The following is a 15,706-nucleotide window of genomic DNA, read 5'->3' as shown; positions in this document are numbered from 1 at the left end:
GGAGAAGGGAATGGCAACGCACTCAGTATTCTTGCCTGGAGAATCCCATGGAGAGGGGAGCCAGTCCATGGCATTGCAGAGTCAGACACGACTTAGCAACTAAACAACAACAACAAAAAGAGAAGAGCAAGAAAATGCAAGATTGGGTCCTGAACTGGGTCTGATTGTTTTCCCCTTTTGCTATAAGAACAGTATTGAAAGAACTGGAAAAATGTACATAAGGTCTGTAGATGAGATGACAGTACTGGAATGACTTTAATTTCCTGACTGTTACAATTGCACTTGTTTTTAGAAAACATACCTCGCCCATTTAGGGGTAAAAGGCCATCTTGTCTGATACTTTCTTGCAAAGAACTCGGGAAAACATATGCACATTGAGAGAAGGTAACGTACCCAACGGTAAACGGTTAAGACCAAAGGAAACCGGGTGACGAGCATATAGGGATTCTTCATACCATTTTTGCAATTCTTCTGTCTGAAATTATTTCGGAAATAAAAAGTCAAAAAATCCCTCACACGTGCCATTTTAGGAGGAAAAAAAATTATACTTTAAATTGAATTCTTTCTTTTGGGGATTAGGCATTGCATTCACTTTTCCCTCTTTTTTCATTACACTTTAATGGAAACACTGTGAGAGTTATGGGGGGGAAATGAAAAAATATTGAATTCACTCTTTTTATGACACATGAATAATTCATTTTACACTGTGATTTGGCGTTTCATCAAGTTTGTCCTTTTCGTGTTTCTGCAGAGAAGCCACTTAGTGTCAGTGTCACACACTTGCTCTCTCAGGAGCTCGGAGACACGTGGAGCCCAAGGCGGCTCTTGGAACAAAGCCCGGCCACCGAGCCGACGGGTGGCTGCACGTCCACCCCCGGGGCCAGTGACAAAGGGCTCCCAGGTGAACCTGGGGGCGGACAGCTCACCTGGGCCTGTGAGGATGACACTACCCTCGACCAAGAGGCGAGGAGGGCAGGCAGGGAGCGGGGGCCCTGGTGGAGCGTTTACCTCCTGGGAACGAGCTGTGGGGACATGCATCCATCCAGCCATCCTCACCTGTCTGTCTGCCCAGAGAGGTGGGGTGCACATCTCCTGGGAACGAGCTATGGGGACATGCATCCATCCAGCTATCCTCACCCGTCTGTCTGCCCAGAGAGGTGGGCGACACCTCCTGGGAATGAGCTGTGGGGACACAGCATCATCCAACCATCCTTACCCGTCTGTCTGCCAGAGAGGTGGGGCGCACACCTCCTGGGAATGAGCACTGGGGACACAGCACCCTTTCAATTGTCCTCACCCGTCTGCCCACCCACCACAGAGGATCTGCACCCTGAGGAAGTGCAGGAGCTACTTGTGCCTCAGGAGGGGCCAATGAGAACCACAGGGCCTTCCTCTGAGAGCCCAGCCGCCCCCTCCCTCCTGGACCCCCCACCTGGCCAGGCTCCAGAAGCCTCTCTGGCTGGAGTGGGGGCCACAGCTGTCATGCTCTGGAGCAGGCTGACTGTGGACCTCTTGCCTGTTCAATGCCTTCTTCATCCTCTCATAGCATCAGGGACTGGCCAAGGTTGCCAGCCCCTGTGCAGGGTGAGGTCCTCAGAGCCCATGCCCCACCTCTGCAGCAATGAGAAAGCCGTCTGTCTAGGAGCAGGGACCCCAGGGCCTGCCTACCTGGTGTACCTCAACCCCTTGCCACTGAGCATGGCCACCGCCCCGCATGTCTGTGTGCACCTGTGGCAGAGGTGGGCTCCCTAGTTTGTAAAATGAGAGCATTTTCTAAACCAAGGGATGCCTCTGTGCAAGATCCCATCACAGTAAACCTATGGCCATTTATCAAGTCACTGGCTGGGCTGTTCAAAGTCATCAGTTACCAGAGGGAGGTTCAAGAGGGAGGGGACATATGTATACTTCCCCAGACCCTGATGCTGGGAAAGACTGAAGGCAGGAGGAGAAGGGGACGACAGGACGAGATGGCTGGATGGCATCACCGATGGCATCTAACTTACTCTAACTCAATGGACATGAGTTAGAATAAGCTCTGCGAAATGGTGAAGGACAGGGAAGCCTGGTGTGCTGCAGTCCACAGGGTCGCAAAGAGTCGGACATGACTGAGTGACTGAACAACAACAATGGCTGACTCATGTTGATGTTTTGCAGAAACCAACAAAATTCTGTAAAGCTATTATCCTTCAATTAAAAAATAAAAAAAAAAATCACTCATTTCCCAAGTTTCTTTACTGTTCTGAAATACTTCATTTTATTGAAAGGAATGCATGTATTTAAATTGTATTTTAGTTAGTTTGAAGATTATAGAGTATTAAAATTCATCACAGATGGCCTTGTACAGTATGTGTATGTATGTATATGAATAAATTATTTCACTCGCTGTGTCTGTGTGTGAGGTCACATCTAAAAACTCTTCAACTAAGTCTAGGTCACAGAGATGTATATGTGTATACACACACAAACAGACATACACACACACCCTTTGAAACAATTTTAGACTCACATAAAAGTGTCGAAACTAGAACAGAGTTCTTGTAGGGACTGCAAAGATAGAACGCATCCCCACATCCGTGAATGCACCTCTTACATAAGCGTGGCCCAGAGCCTACACTAGGATACAGCTCTGCCCAGGGCAAGACCCCTGACCAGCCCCCTCAGCACCAGGCCCCAAAGGTCACCCAGGCTGCCGGGGGTGTCAGCAGTTCACTCCATTTTATTCCTGAGTGATTTTCCACGATAAGGAAGTGCCGCTATGTGTCCATCCGTTCGTCCACCGAAGGCTTTTTATTTTCAGTTTTTCATTCTTACTAATAAAGGCTGTGAGGCACTCATGCAAGTTTCTGCTTGAACATAGAATTCGTGTCTTTAAATACCAGGAATGGGGTTGCTGGGTCACACGGTGTTTAACTTTACAGGAAAACGATCAGCTGTCTTCCGGGGAAGCCGGCTGGCTTCTGCATCCTCGCGGCGCTCGGTGGTCGTCGGTTCCCGGCGGCCTGCCCTGTGACGCTCTGTGCGGGGCTCACTTGTGCTGGCTTCAGTTTGCGCTTCTCCGGAGGTGGTGATGTGGACATCTCTGCGTGCTTACTTGCCATTTGTATCTCTTATTTGGGGAGGCATCTGTTCTCTCTTTGATGTGGCAGCTGGCTCCTTCCACACTCTCCTCCAAGTCCTTGGCATCCTTCCCTTAGCTTTTGCCTCCCAAATGCAGACGTCCTGCCTGCCAGGTGGACCCGGGTGCTGTGAGAAGGCACTCAGAGCTGGTGGATTAGAGGTCAGCCTCCTGTCTGACATTCTCCTGTCTGCCAGGAGTCTGACATTCTCACACCTGACCCCCAGCCCATGCTAAGGACAGCAGACAGGACGTGGGCGGTTACGTGGAGGGCGGTGGGCAGTTCCAGCTGGAACAGAGGGCAGAGCTGCGAGCCCCTTAGGAACACACTGACCTCCAGTGGACACTGCCTGATGCCAGGACCCTGCCCGAGCCACCGGCATCCACCCAGCAAGGAGCTCACCTGCTTCCTCCGTGAGGCTGCACCAGTTCGTTGCTACATTTCTAGAAGACATATGGAGAGGATTCTTAGCCATCCTCACTGCCCCCTGAGGCTAAGTGTGGGCAGCGAGGACTCGTGGAAAGAGCCTGGGGAGGAAGTTCCTGGGCAGAGGCAGCGAGTGAGGCCAGTGCCACCTGGACGCCAAAGGCCTGGCAGCACCAGCAGACCTCGGGGATGGAGGTTCTAGAAGGAGGGGCAGGAGCTCCAGTCTGCCCCACACTGCACAGATCCCTCTGGGTGATCTACTTCTCACCTCATGTCAAGAAGGATCCAGAGCAACCAGGATGATGAGGAGGGTCAAGTGATGCCTTACTGGGAACAGGGTCCTGGGGCAGGGAGCTCAAGGGGTGAGCCTTGTAGATGGGTTAAGGGCCCTCCTTAGAAGAAGGAGAGAGGGGCCCTCAGGCATCCCAAGGGGGCACTGGGGGCAGCCCCTCTTTAGCAAGAGAAACCTTCTTGTATCTTCTCCATGAAGTGGCTTAGAAGCTGCCTGGACCACCGAACAGTGATGCTCTCTGCCCTCACTGCTCACAGTGCAGTCCAGGGGCAGCAGCATCGGCCTTGCTGGAAGTTGTCAGAGATGTAGATGCCCAGGCCCCACCCTAGACAGCTGGGACCTACCTACATAGAGGCTGCTGGGCTCAAGAGAGGTGTTTGGATGGGGAGTCATGGGGATTCTGTCTTGGGGGCGTCTCTTCACCGTCACATGTCAGGACTGTCCCAAGTTGTCTGCCCTGATACCTACCTCCGGACCAACGTCTGCTTCAGCAAATAGGCAGCAACGACAACAATGACAGGCCCACAGTCACTCATTGTGTTCTCTGTCCTCAGTTCTCCTGGGTTCTTCAGCTTCCACGAGGCTCTTCATCTTGTTCCAAGATGGACAAACTTCTGCAGGGGACAGCGGCCTGGGGGCCATGCCGAGCTTGTCCACACGCACCTCTGACTCCGTCCTCTCCAGAGGGACCACAAGGCTGTCCCTGGGAGCTTCGATCTTGCTCAATCCCATGGACACTCTAAGGATGGGCAGGGGGCTGAGTGGAGTTGGTGGGGCCCCCCTACTCTCTCCTCTTTTCTCTGCAGTCACGGGGAAGGTCTATTAGCTAGAATGACCTTGGGATTTCTCTCTTCTCTAATGAAATGCCAATAACAGTCTTCATGTTCTGCTTTCTCCTTATTCCTTGTTTGGAGCCTGTCTCTGTTTTTGTGGTTTGCGGTAAACAGTCTGCTCTTGTGTCTCAGCACCAAGCCAATCACTGCCTGGAGGCCCTGGGGCCACCACAGGCCCTGTGGAGCGCTGTTCCCACGTCTGCCCCGTGGACTTGACTTTGGAGACTTTTTAAAGCATCCCCTTAAACAAAGTCCAGGTCACATAAATGCTCACCAGGAGCATAAATGCTCAAGGAGCCTGGGTGCTCACACAGGGAGAGTCTGGCTGCATTTTGATTATAAAAAAGGATGACATTGACCTGGAGGCCCTTGGACAGAGTCGTTTATTCACTGATAGACCCATCACCGCAACGGGTCATCAGGCGCCTACTCAGTGCTGAGTTGGGGATGTATCCAGGAACTTTGCCTCCGGTCCTCACCTTGGAGGCTAAACTCGACTCACCCATGGCCTGCTCCATCCATGGTGTCCATGGGGACACCACCCCCATCCCCGGTCCTGCAGCCAGGCCGGGCGCCTCTGTGCTTTGAAGCCCATCCCTCCTGGATGCCTCCCATCTTACTCCCCCTGCTGACCAGCTGGTCTTCAGGGGGCATTTCCCAGTAAATCAGGTGCTCATCAGTCCTCACATCACTGATCGCTTCTGGGAAACTCAACCTAAGTTGGCTTGGCGGTGTCCAGTGTGACAGAAAATAAACAAGCCAAAACATAGACTTTGTCAGCAGGGGCACGAACACTGTGACCTGGATGCTGACGAGAAACTAGCTCAGTGAAGGGGAGGAGAGAATATTCTGGGTGCAGGAGGGGCTGCAAAGCCAGGTGGGGGGCTGGGAAGTTGAGGGGATCAGGAGTCGGGGGTTGGGGGAATGAATGAGAGGTGAGGTGATGGGGGAGGGGACTGCTCACAGGACCCTTAAGTGTCTGCACTTTATTTAACTCGGTTTGGGTGATCTGCTGCTTACTGACATTTCAAAAGGGATAAAAGCAAAAGGACTAGAAGAGGAGACTCAGGAATTGGCTACCCTATTGAAACCTAGATCTTCCTCCTATTTCCTAGAAGAAACACAAGAGGAAAATCCACCCAATGCCATGCTGAAACATATGTAGACTTCACCCAGCCTGGGCCAGCAGAGCACTGGATGGTGTGCTGGAAAGACCACCGTCCTCTGGGATCTGACCTCAAGCTACAGCTGCTCCCCCTTTACAAACTGACCCTCCTCCACCAAGCCTCCCCCAAACACCACTGCTTTCTCTGCTAAATCCTTTTTGAATCTGTATTTCACGGTGTAGACCTCCATGAGCAGCATCTTATGTAAGGTTACTGTTCCAAGCAACATGTTCTGTTTCTAAATATACTTCTCTCCACTCTGAGGAGTGTCCTCCAACTTCTCAGGTTCAACCTGTTTGAGGAGGACACTGGCCATCCCCCAGACCCCCTGGTGGCTCTCACTTTTCCAGGCTTGAGGTTTCTGATGACTCATCTGCTCAGCACCACTGCAGGCTGGCAGATGTTTTGCTGACAGATATCAGGTGGATATTTATGGACACCTTGGGTGAACCATGCAAAGGGGACATTTTCCTATGTTTTCCTACCTACACGCCATCAGCAGCATGCACCTGTTGCTGTGTGGATTTGTTTTTTAACTGAACAGAGGCTGTTTTCCTAACTCAGTTTCGCATTTCTCTAGTGACAGGGGCATGATATGTGGTGTGGTTTTCATTATCAAGGAGAAAAGATCCTTCCTTCTGGGACCCTCAGCTGACATCCAGGACAGCCAAGGTGGGACCATCCCAATTCCGAATGGGGACAGCACCCTCCCTGGAGACCAGCCAGACAGGAACCCTCAGCACTTTGCACAGTGAGGCCTCTCTCTTGCCTTCTCTATGTCTGTTTCCTCCTGGTGAGTATGAGCACCACGGACCCAATGCCTGGGACCACAAGGACAACATGCAGGCTCTTTGTCCATAAGGATGGAGTCTCTCACACCTGCTAATAGTCTGAATGATCTGATGATCCTTGCACTGGCCAAATGCCTCTTCTTACAGAAATCTAGCATAACTCCAGCACATGAGGGCCAGCCACCTGCACTATTTCCCCTGTGTTGGTTTCTTTTTGCATCTCAGAATTCATAGTATGCCTGTGAACAACCATCTGCATGTTAGCCCTGTGAGCTTTTCCTTATCTTTTTAGGAAATGCTGTGAAATGGCTTGCCAAGGGAAAAAAAAAAATATTGGCAATTGTGAAGCTGGGCTCATGCTTGATTTCTCTGGTTATTCTCCCATTGTTCCGCAGAAGCACGATGGGCAAACAGCTGAACAGACCATGATATAGGGGTGATGCTTCACATCATTCCCTTAAAAAGGGCATTGTCAGACTTCCCTAGTGGTCCGGGTTTAAGACTCTGAGCTTCCACTGCAGGAGGCATGGGTTTGATCTCTCGTCTGGGAAGTTCTGCATGCCTCACAATCCAGCCAAAAAAGGGCGGGGCATGCTGTCATCACCAAAACTTTAAATTCAAAGGATGCGCTTCTTCTAACACAATTGAATGTTTATGATCACTTTCCTCTTCTGAAAACATTATACTGTAGTAAGTGGAAGATGAGGTTTTTATCAACATGGGCCAAGGTTAAATGGCCTCCCCAGGGCTCCAGGCTGTGACGAGTGTTTTCTGCATGCATGGTGGTTACTGAACATGGGTGTTAGGGGCACGCATTGAGGAGAGACGTTTAATGAAGCATTGAGCAAATCTGTCTCTCAGGGACCCCCAAAGGATGCTCTTGGTACTGGGTTTTGTTACATGAATATTGCTTAAAATAGGTGGACCTTTGGTTAAGCTTGGAGAAATTTTATTAAACTCCAATGTGGTTTAGAATCAAATTTTACTGGTGTTTGTTCAAACTGAGTATGAAAGAGATTCACCAAAGTCATGGACTCTCCTTTCATTGTCATTCAAATCACATTTATTGTGTTAGTGTTTGACTCACAGCTATCTGTAATCTTATGAAAGCTGATTTCATTAGAATTGTTGTTTAGTCGCTAAGTTGTGTCTGATTCTTTGTGACCCCATGGACTGCAGCACACCAGGTTTCCCTGTCTTCACCATATCCCGGGATTTGCTCAAATGCATGTCCATTGAATTGGTGATGCCATCTAACCATCTCATCCTCTGTCACCCTCTTCTCCACCTGCCTTCAATTTTTCCTAGCATCAGGGTCTTTTCCAATAGGCTGGCTCTTCGCATCAGGTAGCCAAAGTTCTGGAGTTTCACCTTCAGCATCAGTCCTTCCAATGAATATTCAGGGTTGATTTCCTTTAGGATTGACTGGTTTGATCTTGCTGTCCAAGGGATCCTCAGGAGTCTTCTTGAACACCACAATTAGAAAGCATCACTTTTTTGGTGCTTAGCTGTCTTTGTCATCCAACTCTCATATTCATAAGTGACTACTGGAAAAACTGTAGCTTTGACCATATGGACCTTTGTCAGCAAAGTGATGTCTTTGCTTTTTAACATGCTAAGTTTGTCATAGCTTTCCTTCCAATGAGCTAGTGTCTTTTAATTTCATGGCTGCAGTCACCATCCACAGTGATTTTGGAGCCCAAGAAAATAAAATTTGTCTCTGCTTCTACTTTTTCCCCTTCTATTTGCCAGGAAGTGATGGGACTGGATGCCATTATCTTAGTTTTTTGAATATTGAGTTTTAAGCCAGTTTTTCACTCCCTTGTCTCACCTTCATCAAGAGGTTCTTTAGTTCTTCTTCACTTTCTGCCATTAGAGTGGTATCATCTGCATATCTGAAGTTGCTGATATTACTCCTGGCAATCTTAGAATAGCTGTAGTCTTTTTAAAAAATTTTTATTTGGCTGATCTAGGTCTTAATTGCAGCATGCGGGATCTTTGAACTCCGACGCGGCATGCGGGATCTAATTCCCTGACCAGGGATGAAACCCGGGCCTCTGCGTTGCGAGTGTGAAGCCTCAGTCACTGGACCACCAGGGAAGTCCCAGAATAACCGTAGTCTTACAATGATGAAACATTCTCCTTTGTCAAAACAGATAAACAGTTTTCTCCCAACTGTGATTCTGAGCAGGGGCTCAGAAGCCATGGATGAGAGATCTGATCAGTGTGGGCTTGAAAAAGTAAAAAGGTTTTATTTCCTTGGCATACAAATTCAATCTGATGCCCCAATCCCTCTGCTTATCGTAAAGTATTTCAGAGGAACATGATGAACGATCTCCTTGTGTTCTTATGACAGATGGATTTATTATCTCAGAGATTCTCCCCTCATCAAACGGCTATAATTACACACTCCAGTGCCTTTTACTGGCAAATGTAAGATGAGAATATAAAGATATTGATTTTTACTTTTTAAGAAACATGCTGAGAGTACCACATTTAAATGAGAGTTTCCCTTGACACAGAAAATGAAAACGGTAAATGGCACACTACTATTCCGATCATGCTTACATTGCACATGATATTTTTGAATTCGTCTTTGGAAATTGTCAGTATGTAGGATGCCCTCAAAATATTTATCCCATAAAGGTAAATTTAATTTCCAGATAGGAAGTTATTCACATAGGCCTGTTTACAGAAAGAGGAGTTTGCTGCAGGTTGGATAGCACTAGATCAGATGTGACTATAAGGAGAGTTAAGACAGATCTCCTGATCATTTTGAATGATTTTCAGATCATTCATCTAAGGGTGAATGATCTGCACTTAGAGCCATATGAAACTGGGATGTCCAAATATATTTTTTTTATTTACGGAAAGATTGAAGGCAGATGGAGAAGGGGACGACAGAGGATGAGATGGCTGGATGGCATCACTGACTCAATTGGCATGAGTTTGGGTGAACTCTAGGAGTTGGTGATGGACAGGGAGGCCTGGCGTGCTGCAGTCGCAAAGAGTCAGACACAACTGAGTGACTGAACTGAACCAAACATACTGTCTCAAGGGAGGAAAATGAGTAATTAAATTTCCTAATGTTTTAAGTGGATACATGTCAGATTATTTAAAGATAATTAACTTGATTAATATTCTTAACCTAAGCACAAGCCATCTGTGGACATATTCTTTGCCCACATCTAGTGCCTGCTGGAAAATGCATGTAGCACTTCAGATAATATCCTGTAAGACTTCTGGTATGACAGAGCCAGGAGGCAGGCAAATCCTGTCCCTGAGAAATGACTGAAGAGAATTTTCAAAACAGCCTTCTTGGAGGGCTCAGCAATGACCCTGGGTCAGTGATAAATGGAGGGGTGTTTGCTTACAACCACTGCTGAATCCTGAGTCAGAGTAGTGTGAGTCTGTAAATGTATGCGAGACAGCAAAGGAGACACAGATATAAAGAACATGGACTCTGGGAGAAGGCGAGGGTGGGATGATTTGAGAGAATAGCATTGAAACATGTATATTACCATATATGAAATAGATGACTAGTCCAAGTTCGATACATGAAACAGGGCACTCAAAGCTGGTGCACTGGGACAACCCTGAGGGATGGGATGGGGAGGTGAGTTGGAGGAGGGTTCGGGATGGGGGACACATGTACTCCCACGGCTGATTCATGTCAATGTATGGCCTAAAACCACTACAATATTGTAAAGTAATTGGCCTCCAATTAAAATAAATAAATTAATTTAAAAAAGAATATTATACACAAAATCATGGAGTACAAAAAAAAAAAAAAGAATAGTGTGAGTCTGGTTGATCTTGCCCTGAGCTCATCCAGACCCATCATCCGCTTGGCCATGAAGTATTTCTGCTAGGGAGGGGCTCCTCTTGGAGACCAGATTCTCTGCTGCTAGATGGAGCTGAGTTGACTGGGGAGCACAGGGTGGAAGCTCCATTCCCAGCCACAAATGGGAAACCTTGCAGTTCTCCCAACTTATGGCTCTAATCTGTTTGGGCCAAGTGGCAGAAAGCTGGATGACCCAGGAATTTAACCAGGAGCTCCTGGAAGGGAGAGGACCACAGCGCCTGGGAAGCTCTCCTCACATCCTAGTTTGAACTAAACAGGAAATGAAAACACAACATATCACAGTTTATAGGAGGCAGTTGAAATAGTGTTTGAAAGTTATAGCTTTAAATACATATATTATACAGGAAGAAAAATCTCAAAGCGATAACTAAGCTCCAGCCTAAAGAAATTAGATAAAGAAGAGCAAATTTAGACTATAGAAAACAGAGAGGAAAATATCATAAATATCTGAGTGAAAATCACTGAAATGTAAAACTGAAATGAAGGACCAATCAGTGGAACCAGATAACAGATATTTGAAAAGATCATCAGAATTTATAAACCTTTGGCTAGGCTGAGCAAGGAAAAAATGGAAAAATCACAAAATTAGGCAGGAAAAAGAGGAAACATCACCAACTGTGCAGAAAGCAAGAAGATTTAAGTGCACTATTATGGACAACCTTATGCTGACAAGTTAGGTAACTAAGATAAAAGGGGAAAATCCCTAGAGTGGCACAAATTACTAAAGCTGAGTCAAGATGAAAGGAAAACCTAAAGATTTTCTTTCAAATCATAAGGAAATCAGGTCTGATCAGTAGTAAAAAAAAAAAAAAAAATATCTTCCCACAAAGAAGATGGTGGCTTCACTGTGAATGACTATCTGAGAAGAAAAAGTCCCAGCACAGGGCAGCATCTTTCAGACAGAAGAAGAAGGAACACTTCCCAATTCATCCTTTGTGGCCAGTGTCACCCTGAGACCAAAACCAGAAGACACAAGAAAAGAAAACTGCAGTTGTCAAGGACCAAGGGTCCTCATGGACACAGAAATAAAAATCTTACCAAGTTGTTAGCATGTCAAATCCAGCAATATTTAAAGAGGCGCAAACACCATGGCCAATTTATCCCCAAACATACAGGATTGCTTAGTATATGAAAGGATAGTTCAACATGTGAAAATCAATTAATGTAATAGGTCATATCAATAGGATAAAGACGACCCCCACAACACACATGATGATCTGAATGGACATTTGGCAAAGTTAAACACCTGTTTTTTATATTAAAAAACTCTGTTCAACCACATCTTGACAAAGACCACTTTCTACATCTGATAAAGAGCCTGAAGAGCTCGGTCATTCATTTGAGAGTCTGAGCACTGCCCCTGAACCAGTAGTGAAGGGAGGACCCCCATTTACCACCTCTGTCATCACTGCGTGTGAGGGTCTAGCCCGGGGCAGCCAGGCAAACCAACCAAACTGCATCCTGCTTCCTCGCCCCACCCCAGATCAGCCTCTCCCAGCCTCACGGGACGTCAGATTGTGTTTAAAACACTGCCTGCTTTTTTTCTGAGTGATTTCTGTTTCCTCTGGGTCCCCTCTTCTATTTTTGTTGTTCTTTCTCATTCTCGCTTTGGGGTTCTCGTCCAGTGTTTGCGCGTCCTCCTAGCTGTTCTCCTGTGTGTGAAGAAGCCTCTGCAGGTGCTACCTGTAGTGTGAAATCCTCTCTCTCCCGACAGGTTTCCGGGACTTGTGGTTTTTCATGGGAGAGAGGTCCAGCTGAGGGCTCAGACGTAAGGAGGTGGCTGTATCCAAAACAGCCGTTTGGGGACCACACAGCATCGCCGTCAGGACATAAGCGTATGGAGCCAGCAGAGGCACCTGGGAGCCCTCCAAGCTTCCGCCTTCCACATGCAGTGGCAGGGACAGAGCCTGCCACCTTCAGGCTCTGGGGTCAGACGCGCTGGTGAGAGGAGGGAGGAGGGAAGATGCTCCAAAAATGTGCATCTCCTTCTCCTTTGCTCTTGCGTCACTGGTTCCCAGTGATGACATTCCACGGGCTCTCTGATGGATGCACAGACTTGGCTTTGTCACAAAGGGGCGGCAATCAGCCTTTCAACACGTGGCGAGGCCCTCCAGTCCTGACCTGCAGCCACTTCTTTTCACAGCTTTAAACCCGAATTTGACATTTTGCAGAACTGCTTTATTAGGTGTGCCTGAGTCTCTCAGTTTAAATTTGTCTGTGTGACAAGGAAATGTGATTTCCAGCAGTTGGGGTCCTGGAGATGAGGTTTAGCTGTTGTGTCCGGGAACCAGGAGGAGGTCCCAGGGCTGCAGGGCCCCAGCCTGGTGATCATGCACCTGGAGAATCCCCAGGGCCCCCGCGGTGGCCTGCTTAGCCACCCTCCATCCCTGTGTGCCTCCAGAACCCCCAGGACAACTCTCTGCTGTGAAACAGTGCAGGGCAGATGCTATGGCTGAGGTCCCTCTGCGAGATGCTTATAATCAGCTACAGATCTGCTTGCTAACACCGCCAACCCCAGACCCCAGAGGACGCAGCCACATGAGCTTCAGCAGACGCGTGCCTGGCAAGCAGACCTATCTGCACTAGGACCGCTCTGCTGCAAGTGCAGGACGAGCCCGATCAGGCAGGAAATGAGAGCAGAGTGGAAGATCCTGTGACAGACCCTGCTCCTACCTGGGCAAAGCTCTCTGCAAACTGCGATTTCCTGTTTGAAATCGCTCTGCTGTAGACCGAGTGATGCTATGGCATTGCCCAAGGATGCAAAACCACGTTTTCTCTCTTGTCTGAAGTATAGCTGCTTCCTGGGAAGAGCCTCAGGTCAGTGTGGACTGAGTTTTTTGTTTCATTCACAATAGGAGCACGACTGTTCTCATTCCATTCAGTTTGATGATTAAAGAGTGATGGTGAGCGGTCTGCACCCTTGCTCATTGGGGGCTGCTGCCATCCTAGCCCCCAGTTGAGATGTTCCTGTCCCGTCACCCTGAGCAGCCCCTTGCACACCAACTTTGGTCTTGGCCACATGACTTGCTTGGGGTGGTCAGATGTAACGTATGCTCTACACACAGGCTTGCAGAGCTCTGGCTTGCTGGACTCATGTGGCCGCCACATGATGACAGGTGTGTGGTCCTGTCTCCGGGGCCAGTGGCCAGCCGGCATTCTCAGGCTCAGGCCAGTAGGGGAACCTGGCAAGCCCAGTGGGGCAGCCTTCTTCCAGCCATCCCCACAGCCATGAAACGACTGCCCCCCAGCCTCGGTGCTGGTCTCCTGGGCTCAGACCCCTATGGCGTTGCCCTCACCCCGCCATGGGGGCAACAGTGTGGCACACCATGGCCAACATGCATGTTTCTAAGACTGGGATCTTATGCCCGTGCCCGCCCTACGGGAGACGGGACTCCACAGTAATTCAGCTTGACTGCCCCTTATGCTATCAATTTCAACTATTTCTTCCAGCTGGTTTTAGGTTTCAGCTGTTCCAACAATCCTTAGTAAACACTCCAGAATGTCAAATTAAGGAAACCACATGTGGCAGCCAAAACATCCCCAACTGTCCCCAAGTGTACACTTCCAGGCTCTTGAGGAACCTCCTTCCCCTGGGGGCTCTGGCCAGTGGCCACTGTTCCCTGGGTCAGGAAGAGTCCCTGGATGAGGGCATGGCAACCCACTCCAGTATTCTTTCCCGGAGAATCCCTTGGACAGAGGAGCCTGGTGGGCTACCATCCATAGAATTGTACACAACTAAGCCACTTAGCAGAGCACAGCACAGCACTCTCCCCTGTGGCCAGGCAGTCAGCAGAAACCCCCAGCCCCCTGAGCTGCCAGCACGGTCAACCCTTAAATGCATCTTAGTCCCATCCTGATGGCTTCGACCTGTGTCCCCTAAGCAGAATCTCCGCTGAAGCCCTAGGTCCCAGACCTCACCTCCTTCTCCATCCCTGTATCTCTTACACAGATTCTGAGTGAAGGGCACCCAGGAGGCTGTGTGGTTTCCTTGCACTTTTGCTCACTGGCTTCATGTCCTGACTTGCACCTGCCTGGCTCTCGTCCCCCCAGAGCCCCACATCCCACTCCCGATGGCCTGTGACAAACATATGCTCTGACCTCCAGCTCCTGGAACTCCTCCTCCTCCTCCACGTCGTAGGATAGCGTGTGGATCTTGATGTCTTCGGGCGAGAGGTCAATGAACTTGCCGTCGGGGTACTCCAGGCTCTCCTTGGTGGGTGAGCGGTCCTCGATGAAGGTGGTCTCACAGCAATCAGCTGCCACGCCGTCCCCCCAGGGGCGCAGCACACTCTCCGAGTATAGGATGAGGTTGGGTCGGTAGCGGGACTCCACTGACTGCTGGAGCGTGCTGGGGTCCAACAGCTGTTGGAGTGGTTCATTCCTGGCGCCGTCTGGGCCGGCCGATGCCACGCTGCCCACCACTCGGCAGCTCTGGTACTGGGGAGCGGGGTACACGGACACCAGACCATCCCGGCTCTCGGCCACCAGGCTCCTCGTGTTGATGAGGCCGTTCCTCTTGCTGGCCTCGCCGAGCTTGTCGCGCACCAGCCCGCTCTTCTGCTCCACGACTCCAGCCATGGTGCTGTCCTCCCGGCTGGTCGTCGGGCTGGCGGGCTGGACTCGAGGGTCACACTTGCCTCACAGGGCCCATTTCTCCTGGAGGAGGAAGAAACAGAGATGAGACAAGGAAATCACACCTGAAAAGCTCATCAGTCAGACCCTGGTTGTCCCAGTGTGTCCTGGTCACTGGGGTGAACAGTCACTGGTCTGAGCCCACTTACCCTGATGGTTTAGATAGGCTCGGTGGGGGCAGTGGCCAGAGGGAGGCAGAGATAGACCCTGAACATCTTTGGACAGACTCTGCTTCCCAATGAAGGAGGCTGTGCAGGAGTTAGGACCACTGTTGCCCCAGAGAACACCAGGATTTCAGCTGACTTCTGAAATCCACAGGCAAGCCCACTCACACCAGCCTCGACCACGGGGCAAGTGGGGCCATTCATTCAACTCTCCTAGGCTCCTCATCCCAGCAGAAAAACTCGCACCAAGGAAGCAAGGGCTGACTTACAAAGATCTTGTGACTTAGTACTGATGGAACAAAGGAATAAAGAATTATTTTAGCTTTTGATCTTTTCAAATAGATTTTCAATAAGCAACCAACCTACAACCTCTTGTGAATGAAATTTTAACTAGAGGGGTTTAAAAGCTTTATATACTAAT

At 49.1% G+C, this 15,706-nt stretch overlaps 1 protein-coding gene across 4 annotated transcripts in view; it reads right to left on the bottom strand.

Annotated features, from left to right (window-relative positions):
• SYNDIG1 (synapse differentiation inducing 1) overlaps window positions 1-15,706 on the bottom strand; it is a 103,173-nt gene that overhangs the window by 38,442 nt on the left and 49,025 nt on the right. For all 4 annotated transcript variants that reach the window (XM_070381184.1, XM_070381186.1, XM_005900953.2 and 1 more), the window contains exon 2: window positions 14,588-15,145. In XM_070381184.1, coding sequence (XP_070237285.1) covers window positions 14,588-15,067 — 480 coding nt within the window. In that variant the 5' untranslated portion in view covers window positions 15,068-15,145. The remainder of the gene's footprint in view (window positions 1-14,587; window positions 15,146-15,706) is intronic.

The sequence above is a fragment of the Bos mutus genome, chromosome 13, assembly GCF_027580195.1.
Source record: "Bos mutus isolate GX-2022 chromosome 13, NWIPB_WYAK_1.1, whole genome shotgun sequence".
In the NCBI taxonomy this organism is placed as follows: Eukaryota; Metazoa; Chordata; class Mammalia; order Artiodactyla; family Bovidae; genus Bos; species Bos mutus.
Note: the sequence above shows the minus strand (reverse complement) of the source record. Positions and strands in the feature narration are given on the sequence as shown.